Source organism: Amphiprion ocellaris, chromosome 20 (assembly GCF_022539595.1).
Source record: "Amphiprion ocellaris isolate individual 3 ecotype Okinawa chromosome 20, ASM2253959v1, whole genome shotgun sequence".
In the NCBI taxonomy this organism is placed as follows: Eukaryota; Metazoa; Chordata; class Actinopteri; family Pomacentridae; genus Amphiprion; species Amphiprion ocellaris.
Window position 1 is genome coordinate 13,635,202 of NC_072785.1, and position 13,072 is coordinate 13,648,273.

Below are 13,072 nucleotides of genomic sequence, written 5' to 3' on the forward strand. Positions count from 1 at the left end.
TGTTTTTGCTTCTTACAAGGAGAGCTCTGAACTTTTTTGGTTATTATACTGCAAGACACCGCAATGGCCACAGTGAACTCATTTCCAAGGATAACTCATTCACATTCAAACTATATCAGTTAGTCTGGGTTTGAAATGATCAAAAGTGCTGAATCTTATTCTCTTTTGCTTGTTAGCTTGAGCCTTTTTCCAGAGGAACCTCTCATGTGTTTTCATTTGTGAAAGAACTGTGAATTTAAAGGGAGCAGGAAACTCTACCTTGTTAAAATGAATTGTCATGTATGCTTGACAGACACTTATAATGAGATTAGTGTAGGAACATATCAAAGAGGAAATGTTGGAAATAAGAGAAGCGCTAATCCGCTCACACTTTTATGACTAAATTCATTCTCACCATGGTTTCTTGAAACTTTGCTTTCCTGTTCATTATCTGAATTGTCTTACGGGCTCTCGTCTTGTAATCCTGAGCTCCTCTATTGACACTGGAACTCAGTTTAAAAAGACCCCATGAGACTGGAATAATAAATTGGAGATTTTGTGTTGATGATATCAGATTTGTGTTAATATTTTATATGAGGGGATAAAGCCTGCTTCTTTTTTTTTCTTTTTTTTGAAAGAGGTAGATTACTTCCACACATTAACATACTCAGCTAAGGAAAATCATACACACATTAACATAATCAGTGTCTAATCATGGTGCTATATGCAATCAAGGGGTGAGAGGTTGTGACTACTAACACGTATTACAATATCTAACACTTTACTTCAAGTGTGCATATTATTGTCTAGAAGTTTCAAAAGCCACATCATTAAGTTTTCAAACCCGGGGATACCAAAGAGTGATGAAAGTAACAAGCTTTACTATACGTGAGTTGGTCTGTGACAGTAATTCGACACACTTATTACCAAACCTTCTGTTATTGATTTCAGATAGATAGATTTCTTAGGGTGTATCCCATGCGCACAGCTTAGCCTCTCTATATCCCCAAGTCTCCTCCAATGACCTTTACTGTTAAGATAAAGATAGCTCTCAGCACATACAGAGGGATGTGGAGGATTTGCAAAAGAGGACATTTATGAAAATCTTTCCTGAAGCCTGTCTTAGAAATCCTTAAGAGACATGAAAGAAAGGGCAGCAAGTCAGTATATGGAGAAGACATACTGAAACTCTGATATGGGAGGAATGCTACGGAAAATACCAGTCTATATGTGCATATGTAATGCAAAGTAAAAAGGAAGTCACAGGACTCTATTGAAGTTTTTTTTTCCCTTTTCTGTGGCACCATTGGTCTCTCCAGACATACACTCAGGGCATAAATAAGAAAACTTTACTTGTGATTCAGCCACCGTCTAAAAGTTGATATTGGAATGACCTTCTGTAAAGAATTTAGTTGGCATTTAAAATGGTTCAAATCTACTTACAAGAGAATGCAATTTTTTTTTTTTAAACTTGCCAATTGTCACTTTCATGTCAAAATGAATGAGTGATTGTGATTGATGAGAATGGAAAATAGGCCAAAGGCTAGTCAGAATCGTGTGCAAGATCATCGGAGTTGGCCCCTCAACTGGAAAAACTATGTTTTCATTCAGGCCCACATGATCATAAATATGTTTACAAAGTTGCTCAGTGTTTACTTGGGGTGTTTTATCGCCATGCAGGAATGACAATCCTTTATGTCTTTTTTTTTCGTCTTTCTTTTTAGACTTTTGGTTTCTCACAGGAGAAAAAAATAAAAGCTGTTGAGGGAGCAACTAGTTTCACTTCAGTTTTAGGTCGTTATATGTCTCTATGTGCTTTGAGGGATTGATTTTCTCCCTCCTGCTACATTGATGAAACTCCTCCAGGGGGGTTCCTCTGGGAATTCATCTTGTGTTGATAACTTTGAGCTATCTTATCTGGTCACTGTTCAAACAAGACTGAATGCTCAGATTTGCTTCAGGTGTTTGTCTCTCCATGGGTCCAGTTCTTGCTTTTGTTTCAAGGTTAAAGCCTGATTGATGTGGAAGATTTTTGCAGATTTTGTCCAGCCGTGTTGGAGCTCATGACTAAATTCTTTTCATTTATTTGTTGAAAAAGAAACACGTGGGTAGATTGACATTAAAGTATTTTCATATTAGTAATAGTATACAATCTAAAGTTGCTCAGGAACAGAAACCTATTAATTGGGAAAAGCTATAAAACACATGTTAGAGCTGAATGTGTGACATATACACTAGATTGTAGGTTAGGACTGTCATTCTGCAAGCACTATTGTGTGCAGTTTACAATAATTAATTAACCTTAAATGTCAATAAAAAATGAATGTGTGGAAGCCATTATGGGAAGAATAAAAGCTAACAATCCTTGACTTTAATTTTGGGTTATCCTACCTTCTAATTAGAAAACTTTAAGGACCTAATGCAATCCTGCCTAAGATTTGTCCACGGGGCATGGATTCTCAATTTGTCATGCTGCTTTGAACTGTCACTACTCGACTGGCGGTGCAAAGATCATAAACCAGTAAAACTTCAGAGCACAGGATGCGAATGAGGGTGACTAAGCACAGCGGAGGCCCCTCGCTTGTGTCTACATAGACTGGCCTGTAGTCAACACTATCTTATCTTGTGAGGGGGGCAAGTCTGGGCTGATCGGCAGGGAAGCAGAGCCGCGTGGCTTCGGTGGGAGAAGCTTCTTGGAAATCAACTCCTCGTGAGAAACATGATCAACAGATCTATTTCTCCGAGGCTGATGTTATGTTGTTTGTTTGACCACGGCAACTAAAATTGCGTCGATGAATCATTTCACCAGCGCACCACCAAGCAGCCTGCAACAGTGTCCTCATTTATTATTTTATGGTAATGATGTGTAGTTTTTCATCTGGCTTGTTTTAACTTGGACATGATAATTTTATCTTGGAATGTCATGAGTTATGTTTCACAATTGCACAAATGAAACTTTCCCCACGCTCCTTCTCTCGTCTCCACCAGCGTGTGAGAGAGCAAGACCTGACCTGCAGCCATACAATCCATCAGCATTAGTCCTACATAGTCTCCAGACTAAACACACTCTCATTACGGTGGCTGCAAGTGCCCCAAAGGCTCTTCCTCCATACAGGTTTATTAACACAAGACACAACGTACAGTACAAAACTAGGTACGCTGGACTCTTACAGTAAACACTGCTTCAACGCTGCTGGTATATAATTAAAGGATTTAAATGGCCGGAGCTTATGGAGAATGACATGGCAATGTGATTACTGTAGAACATACTGTACTGTGTAAGCCAGAGTTGCTCCAGGATGATGTCATCTCCTTCAGGCCATTGTGGATTCCCGTTGCTTTGTGGGAAATGTCGGTACTGTGAAGAGAGAGGAAGTGAGACAGGAAACCTTTCACGCTTTCTTACAGAATTCAAACAGTTGTCACCTGAATAAGAGGCGGTTTATATGTAGCCGGCTAATAAAAGTCTAATTCGCATCCCACATTCCTGAGTGCACGAATTGCCTTAGTCTCATAGTATTCAGTTACAAAATTACTTGTGTCTTACACCCACACTGATCCTCATGTCTCTCGCTGAAAGTTTATAGTCTCCCTCTGGTTTTTAATGCATACTGGAGTGGTTGAGTATTTAATGGCAAGGTTGTTGCATTTGGTTATGTCATCAGTGATGGATGTGATATGCAGGTCGTTTAAGTATCAGATTACATTATTACCATCATTATCATTAGAATTATTAACAGAATTAACATGTAAAGTGCACGTAAATCAAAATTTGTCTAACTTGCGCACTTAACGTATTATTTTTTAATGTGTGCATGAATCTGCATATATATAAAATATGAAATGTAGAAGACAAAAATGGCATAAACAGTAAATAAATTCAAGTACTATGCCACTGTACTGCACTACAGTCTGCTTCTTGAATAAACTACTTAGCTACTTTCCCCCTCATTGTTATTTATTTATAAAGCAGCTCTCTGCTCTTTCAGAAATCAATAGACAAGTCCATGGAAGTTGTATGCAATTTTTGCATTTGATGTAAACAAAAATGAAGTGCACCGGATACAATGATTTCTTTTGCCCTTCAAATGAGTTGGGGGTTGTTGGAAGTACAAGCGTACTCAGGCTACCAGCAGGTTTGGCCTCCGATTGTATTTGTGTGTCCCTGCGACAAACATCTCCAGCACAGTACTCAAACGTCAGCTGTTTACATTCACGACAAGATACTCTAGTCTCAAGTATCTGCTAAGCATCAGACCTTGAGAGACAGAGGCCACATCAAGGAGGTCAACAAAGAACCTGACACCCTGGAGATACATTTGCATTGAGTCGAGAATGTAAAGCAACAACAGGGCATAAAATGGCCTTGGAGGCAAGAAACACTTAAGTGGTAAAACAACGACCTCCAAACCGCTGCGAGATCCTCCTCATTGTCAAAGTTTGTTCTTTGCTTGCGAGGGAGAAAGGAAGACGGCGCGATCTTTAAGGAATGAGAGCATAGCGACAGGCGGCCAGTGAGACGAATGCTTGGCCAGCTGACACAGCTCGCTTTAGTATCATCTCACATGTTAACATAACAAAATGGGTTGCAGTTAAAAGCACAAACTATAAATCTTCAGGTTCATAAGCTGATATTGGGTTTCACCTCTTGCGAAAACCAGTTTAGAGATGACTTTAGGTGTATATGGAAGGAGAGATGGGTGGATTTGGCTTAAACTACTCGCAAACTGCTGGAAGTTGTTACGGCATAGCACCAGATTACCATTAAGTGACTCCACTATATGGGCTAGAAAACACCACTTTACTGCGTGGCAATAAACATTGTAACCTGAGCATACAGGATACTCAAGAATGTGTCTATCAAGTGAAAAGTTAATTTGCGTTTTCATGTGCTACCAAAACACAACCCCCCATTTCCTCACCACCCGCTTTTAGCCCCCCCCCCACCTCTTCTTCACCCATTGTGAAGCCATCAGATAGGGGCTTCCAGAAGTCCACACCTGTCTCAGGGCTATGCAGAGGAGATGGATCCATGCATTTTGAGCATCAGATAGCCTCTAGCAAGGGTTAGTATTGATCTAACGCTTCACTGGCCCTTTGTGAGAGCAGCAGCTGCTTTGGGGGGCTTTTAGATAAGCACTGCAAAGGGAATTGTTTCTCCTGAAACCCCCTTTCAATGTTCGTACATGAAAACCATCACTTAATTCAACACTCCATCGCTCTGGAATAAAATGTCCTCTCCCTTGACACAAAAAAAAAGCAGCAAATAAGCATTAAAACATCTGCCTTTGGGATATTGGAAAGTGTATTGGAAACAGTGATAATGCGGCTCTCTGGATTTTCATCTGTTTAATCATATGTAATCTCTAGAGTCGGAGTGAAATGAAAACACTACGTGTTTTAGTATCCCACAACTCTCTCTCTCTTTTCTCTTCACCCTGATCGCAGTCCCAGCCACTGAATGAGGCAGTGGGATGGGAGAGAAGGGGGTGGTGGGGGGTATATCGCTGGTGCATCTGTGTGTGAGGTAGGCATGGCGATGAGACCCTCCCTAAGATGACTCATAGGCTGTATGTGCTGACACCAACACCTCATTCACAGCCAATAATGAGCCATGCTAATGAGCAGGACAGCCACCCTGCGTGCTCATCATTAAGCAGTCTTGTGATTCATGTCTAGCATGAAACCGTCATATAAAGAGATAAGGTTGGCTGGAGTGGGCTATATCTAGACAATGGAAAAAATACTAAAATGTTCTAGCACCATAATGTAGCTAATACTATTATTTTGTATTAGCATGGTGATTTTTTTAAATTTTTATTTTTTGGCAAATCAGCACAGAGTAAGATAATTTTACACTTTGAATTGAATATGTGATAGCAATATATATGTGTGTGTGTGTGTGTGAGAGAGAGAGAGAGAGAGAGACACCATTGCTCTCGGTTAATTTGAAATAACCTTTTCTACCCACATCTGAACTGATCAGAAGATCAAATACCACACAAATTAATCCATCAGAAGAAAAACACGCTGACAATAAAACATGCATGTGCATGCGCCAACCTCCAGAGACTCTGGCTCTGACACATATATCTGATAAGGCTTAATCAGCACGGGGTGGTCATGATAAAGCATTTCAGCCCTATCTCTGTCTGGGAGAGAGACACAGAGTCAGGGGGGTTGCCTCTCTGTTCCAAGGATGGAAAAGACAAGAGCCCCTCAATCTCAGCATTTCTGCCTCCCTCTCCTTAGCCTCAGCCTCCTTTCCCCCTGTGTGCCTCTTTTTTTCCCCCTTTCTCTCTCCCCGCTATCCGCTCTCTCCCTCTCTGCCTTCCTCGCTTGCCTCTCTCTGCATCAGGAGAGACACTTCTTAAGCCCCAGCTGGGGAAAAGACGGTGGCTGGGTGGGGGGAGGGTTTCAAAAGGGTAAGTGATTGCCCTCTAGGGGACGAAGCAGAGAGGGAAAAAAGCAGGACGCCTTATCGCCCCAGCCTCCAATAGCACTGCTGGCTACCACCCAGAGCCGGGGGAGGAGGGGGGGAGGTTGGGGGCTGCAGGAGACCTGGCTAGATGCTACACTGCCTCTTGACACAGCAAACTCAGCAGGGAGCCTTCCATCTATCCCTGGCTGCATGGGCTCAACCCATGGCTGCACAGACAAATGTTGCCATCTGAATGAGTCTTATTGCCTCAATTGTTTGCTATATGTTCTACGTGGGCATTAATTCAAATGTTTAAAAAAATATTGCATGTGTTTATGGTTTACTTTAGGATTGTGGGATTTAGTCCTCATCACATAAACATTAATTATCAATTTGTGTGCATTGTTTCCAAAGATGCATTTTTTTTTTTTTTTTTTATTAGTAGGGGTCTCTGTGAAGATGCAGGTGTTTTGGGTGCTCACACAGTATCAACAAGTAAAGCAGAATACACTACTGACCCATTTCCTTCATTCAAATGTAGACATTGAATCAAACAGGAAAGAAAAGCACGCCAAAAATAACAAATAAATGTGATAACACTTGGTCACTCAGAGATAAGTGTTAAAGGGTTATATATTAAGTTAATGATAACATTGGGTCTTCCTGTAAATCCATTACCAGCTGCTAAAATGTATCCTTTTACAGCAGACAAGCAGGCGCACCGACGCATCCAGGCGCCTGCAACAGTGTCCAAGCGCCACCTTCAGTATTCAACCTAAGAGGGGGGAAAAAAGCAAACAATCACACAACATACATCCTTTCCTCTGGATACATCTGTAAAACAGGATTTGTTTGTCTGAAGAATAATTTCACATGTTTCATAGGGAAAATGAGGAAAAAAGAATATGGTCTTATGTGCGTTTTGGTGCGTGACGTTCATCTCAGGAGCGCATAGCGCTAACTGTGTGTTTAATATGCCTGTCTCGCCCGGCGTGTTGCCCCAGACGCTGTGTACCACAAATCCCCACCTCCACTCCAATGAGAACTGAGGAGGGAGGAATAAAAGGGTTAAGGGGAGTCTTGGATGGAGTCTGCTGGGCGGAGTGGAAGGGACGTGATTGGATGACTGTCGGTGACGCATGGGACATGAAAAAGCTGATAACTAGTTAAGAAGGCAGTTTGTAACTCTGGAAAAGGAGTGCAGAGCTTGAGACACATTACGCAGAGGACGTGGACGAACCGGCGCAAACACAGAGAGCTGAGCCGCCTTGGCAGTGTGCGGCTGTTAGACACTGCAGCGTCCGGAAACAAAGTGACTTGAAACAGAAGGACAATGGTGCAGCACACGGACAACAGCGAGACGGATGGGAGCATGTCCAGGGAGGCTACCGATTCGGAGGAGAGTGAATTTATGGCATGCAGCCCCGTGGCGATAAACCCGGACTGGTGCAAGACAGCCACCGGTCACATCAAGAGACCCATGAATGCATTTATGGTCTGGTCCAAAATCGAGAGGAGAAAGATCATGGAGCAGTCGCCGGACATGCACAACGCAGAGATTTCCAAGCGCCTGGGGAAGAGGTGGAAGATGCTCAAGGACAGCGAAAAGATCCCGTTTATCCGAGAAGCCGAGAGGCTGCGGCTAAAACACATGGCTGACTACCCCGACTACAAGTACAGACCCAAGAAAAAACCAAAGCTCGACAGTTCAAAATCATCAGCACCGTCTCCGGAGAAGTGCGCAAAAATTGCAAAGACTCCCAGCAAGAAGTGTTCAAAGATAAAGACTAAGAGCGGCTCCAAGTCCTCTCACGGCTACGGGGAGGACTGTGTGTTTCCCAGCTTAAAAGTTACAAAGACTGTGAAAAGTGAGCTCACCGATGAGGACGATGACGACGAGTACGAAGAGGACTACCGGATGGGGATTAAGCCCGGAGAGGAGGAGCGCCTGAGGCCGTACAATGTAGCCAAAGTTCCCGCGAGTCCAACTTTGAGCTCCTCGGCCGAGTCCGAGGGGACGAGCATGTACGAAGAAGTGCGGAACAACAACAACAGACTGTTTTACAATATCAAAAACATTACCAAGCAGAGCACATTGCACGCTGCTTCCGTCTCACCAGCATCCTCCAGGTCGGTCTCCACATCCTCCTCCTCCTCCTCGTCCAGCAGCAGCTCCTCCTCCGGCGAGGACGCGGACGATTTGCTGTTTGACTTTAGTTTAAATTTCGCTCCCAGCGCCCCAGGCTCGGAGCTGGGCAACCCCAATTCAGGAAACCTCTCCCTGTCTCTTGTGGATAAGGACCTGGACTCGTTCAGTGAGGGCAGCCTGGGCTCTCACTTTGAATTCCCAGACTACTGCACGCCAGAACTCAGTGAGATGATTGCCGGGGACTGGCTGGAGGCGAACTTTTCCGACCTGGTCTTCACATACTGAAAAAAAAAAGAACACAGTTGCTCTAGTAATAACAGAGAAGGGAGATATGAAATTATATGTGTCCTGGTCAAATTGTCCCTAGCCCTGCCTCCTGTGGGTTTTTTTTTTTTTCTTGAAAGGGGTCCTGGAGGGGAGGTGGAGGACCAGGAGGCGAGGTGAGGTTTGAGGAATGAGATGCTTATGAAGCTGGTAGCAAAAAAGAAAAGGAAAAAAAAGAAAAAGAGAAAAAAGCAGTCTGCAGACTTTTTTTTTATCTGGCAGCATGACAGGGTTTTATGGATTTTTTCCCCCGTAGGTCTGCATTTACTGTTCAGCTTAAACGGACCACAAAGGGAAAAATACGTGAACTTCTATGCATCTTATCCTCTTAAAACTAAAAAACTGCAGGGAGCTGAACACGGACTGTGGACTGTCTCAAAGCAAATCTGTGAACTGACAATTGTTCAGGATGTTACTTTACAACGGTTTATGTAATTTCTAAATGCCGCAAATGTTTGTTTGTTTTTTGTAACTGATTCCGTTTACCTCCTGGTTTGGAAAATTAAGCAGCCTAAACCTCTGCAGAATACAGGTGTGGAGGAAACATTTTGATACATAACAGACCTCATCTTTTTAAAAGAAAAGTAAGATATTTTCAGGCATATTTTTGTACAGTTAAAAGGGAATGTTCTTACTGTGCTTTCAGTGAGTTTCAGGCACTTCTTCCCTTTATCATTTGTTTTTAGCATGCAAGGGAGTCCTGGTTTTAAGGATTAAGTTAAATTAAAACTTGCATCAAAATGCCTTGTGATTTTAAACTAGGTTTTGTACAGTTGTAGAGCAGATTTGTTGAGTATTTGTAGACGATACAATGGCATCATGGGGAACACATACCTCAGAGCTGGAACTAGTTTCAAGATTGTATATGTACTGTAATATAGTAAAGTTAGGAGTTTATGTATATCATACTCGTGATATGTGGATGGGTCCCAATCGCAGGTGTGAAACTGGATTTTGGTATTTTTTATGGCACATACTGTTTTTCCCCCTTCTCATTTTTTTGTGCAATATATACTCTTAAGATACAGACCATCAACAATTGTAGCAAGTGATGGAAAAACAGACTCGTGCACTGTCAACATCATTTCATGTTATGATGCTGAAGCCTGTCCAGGCAGGAAAATAAACAAATCAGCTGGAACTGATACAAAACAATTTAATACGGCCTCATGGTGTGATGCATACTATCGAAACAGATTTGATAACACAATTTGAATGTTATTTGACACACAAGATTGGATAATGGGCATATCTGACACCAAACATCTTGAATCTGAATGCAAAAATTAAGGAAAAGGAGTTCCGCAAAAAAAAAGGGCATAGTCTGATACAGTGGTGGTCTGGCATTATTTTAACAAGCAAGCAAAAAAGAACATTCCATAGTCCTGTTTCATAAAATGAAACTTTATTTTAAAACTGAAGACTGCCTTCTTTTTTTAAAACATTAACCACAAACCTGTATTTTTTATTTCTTGCACTTAAAAAAGCAGATATTGTTTATTTTTATGTGGGTCTTACATATGAAGTCTGTTTGATAAAAAGGTTTTGGAATATGACCTAATTATATGCCAAGACATTTTGTTGGAAGTTCTAGGCAGTAGTTACTTCACATTCCAAGTGTGAATCTGTCTTTGACTCATCTTTTAATAAATAAGTACCTACCACCATCGACTGTCCTTTCAGTTTGTGAATATATGTACACAGATGTGTTATTTGTTGCGTTTGAAAAGGATGTGATGACAGAATGATGCCTATTTTGTATGTAGGCGGATACTCTAAATGGATGGGCTCAAACTACCATGTGAATTCACATTTAATAAAAAGGAAAAAAGGAAACTTTTAAACTGCAGTGTTGAGGTGTTTTACTGTTCCCGTTGTTCCAATGTGCTGTTTTCGCTTAGCTTTCTTCCACAACACCTCCCTTAAAAATGGACACTGCGGCTTTAAGAAATTGAATTGCCCGCTTGCCTGCGCCGAGCGATGTGATTGGTGGGCTTGGTGGTCCCCTTGGAAACAGAGCTGGAAACAGGAGCCGCTCCTCTCAGCGTGTGGGAGCTCTCAGTCTGTCTGGCTTTCATTCAGAAAACTAGCACTCTGCCCAGCACAGAACAGCTTGAGAACTGTATCAACAGAGGGCTGAAAAAATGTCTAAATGTGACATATGCAACTCAGGCATAAACAATGGCACTTACTCCAGACAGATAGTGTTTAATCTGTGGATGGTCTGTCACAGAAATAGAATTCTGATGTGAAATTTAATGTTAAAAAACCACTAAAGGCCGCTATTTCTTCATTTCGTCGCTAGTTAAATGTGTATATGGGGCACTCGGGTACTAGGTCAGTGTGAAATGTGAAGGTGGCTCAAAATAATCTCTCAGATGCAGCGTTTGAGCACCGCAGCTTTTCCTTCTTACCACTTAATGCTTGATGTCAACCTGACATCTAAGATTAATAAAAGAAAATTGGCAGGACAAAAAACAAACAGATGCAGCGTGACTTAATCCCATGAAAGCCATAAATAGAAGCTGGTGAAATAAACTGGAAAACACGAATGAGATTAGCTCTTGAAAATAGCCACAGATGTATGTCTCGTATACGCTGATATAGCTGTGATTGTGTTTCACCAGAGCTCATTAGGCTCAGACTGAGATACAGAGATGCTGTCCTGGTACTGCTGCTGTGTCTTTGTCCTAATATGGCTGGAAATGTGGACAGCAATTGTGCAACAAATCTCAGCCGTGTGAAATGTATGGCTGAGATGCTCGCATGCTGCCGTCTGAAATGCAATTAGTGTAACGACTAATAATTTACAGTGATTCCGTCCTCGCAGCGTTGTGTGTCTGTGTGCCTGTGGAGGACAACAGATGCAGCCTTTTGTCTCCTCTGAGGCCTGCTTACAGAGACCCACATTTAACACATTATATATAAAGAAGCAGAGGCCTCGGCCACTGAGATATTTGTGTTCATTACAGCAATAGAATCTAATGATGAATATTTGCCATGCATGACTGCCCAGGTACCGGACCCCCCATTAAGTCAGTTTGCAAATCTGTAATAAAACATTTATCTAGCTATTACTTTACCTGACCTATTGGTCAAAGTTGCTAATGGGTTCCAGGGCTATTCCCAATAGAATCTCAACATTGATTTTGTGTTCCTCTGAAATATCTGCTCAGGGCTAATGCCACTGGTACACGTTGAAATGAAATTAGTGACCCGTTGAAATTTCCTTCTATTTCCTCCTTAAATAAATAAATGGAAATCTAGAATACTCAGAAGACACTGAGTGAGATACTGCCTTCCAGGGACTCCAGCTTTACCCCAACCCAGATAAGAAGAGAGGGGAGCAGGGGAGGAGGATATTGTGGTGACAAAAACTAATTTCCAATCCCTTTGAATCCCTTTAAATCATTCATATAACCTATGTCACAGTCAAATGCTCTACGTGACACCTATACAAAGATACTGAGCCACATAGCTGGGGGCTGGAGGTTGATCTCCCAGTTTGCGAGGGGACATCTAAAATATGTCTCAGTGCTAAAAGATGAAACTCCTCTGTGACCGGCCTCTGTCTCAGCCTACTGATGCTAAATCCAGTAATAATAAGACTTGTTATGACTTCTTAGCATCTTTTTTCCTTCCTCTCTCCACACTCACCGTCACCCGCTGAGCTCAGATGCATTACATCACTGCTTAGCTTATGCCGCTGCGCAGTAAGATTCCATGTTGTGTCATCGCTGATCCACATGTGCTCCTCTTCTCCCCCGTGGGAGGCTGTCTAATATTGCTGTGGGAATACTGATATATATTCTCCATGCTGGAGGTTTCATAACAACAATAACAACGCCGCTCACCCAAATTTAAAGCTGTTTACTGTCTGTTCATTGACGAGCGAGTAAGATTTATGCTGTCGGCTCCAGATCTTCTGACTGTGATCGGCGTGGCGTTGACACCAGTTCTGGCTGAGCAAGCCCCCTCTCCTGTTCTGTTATACAAGCATGTCATGCTGTTACACACTGCCAGTGCTTTACAGATCCTGCAAAGTGTGTGACAGATTATTGAAATGAAACACCAGCAGTTGGTCCCTTGTGTAACAGAGTCCTGCAATATGATCAAAACAGGTGAAGAGCTGTTTGGGCCGTAAATATAATTTATCATCTTATGAATCCAGATGAGAAAACCACATGTTTATTACAGAG

The 13,072-nt window shown here is 42.1% G+C and overlaps 1 protein-coding gene across 1 annotated transcript; it reads left to right on the forward strand.

The window, feature by feature from the left end:
* The first annotated feature begins 7,581 nt into the window (after positions 1 to 7,581).
* On the forward strand, positions 7,582 to 10,540 carry sox11a (SRY-box transcription factor 11a). Its single transcript, XM_023299198.3, has one exon. The coding sequence runs from the start codon at positions 7,734 to 7,736 to the stop codon at positions 8,832 to 8,834; it is 1,101 nt and encodes a 366-aa protein (XP_023154966.1). The 5' UTR covers positions 7,582 to 7,733; the 3' UTR covers positions 8,835 to 10,540.
* Positions 10,541 to 13,072: the final 2,532 nt, after the last annotated feature.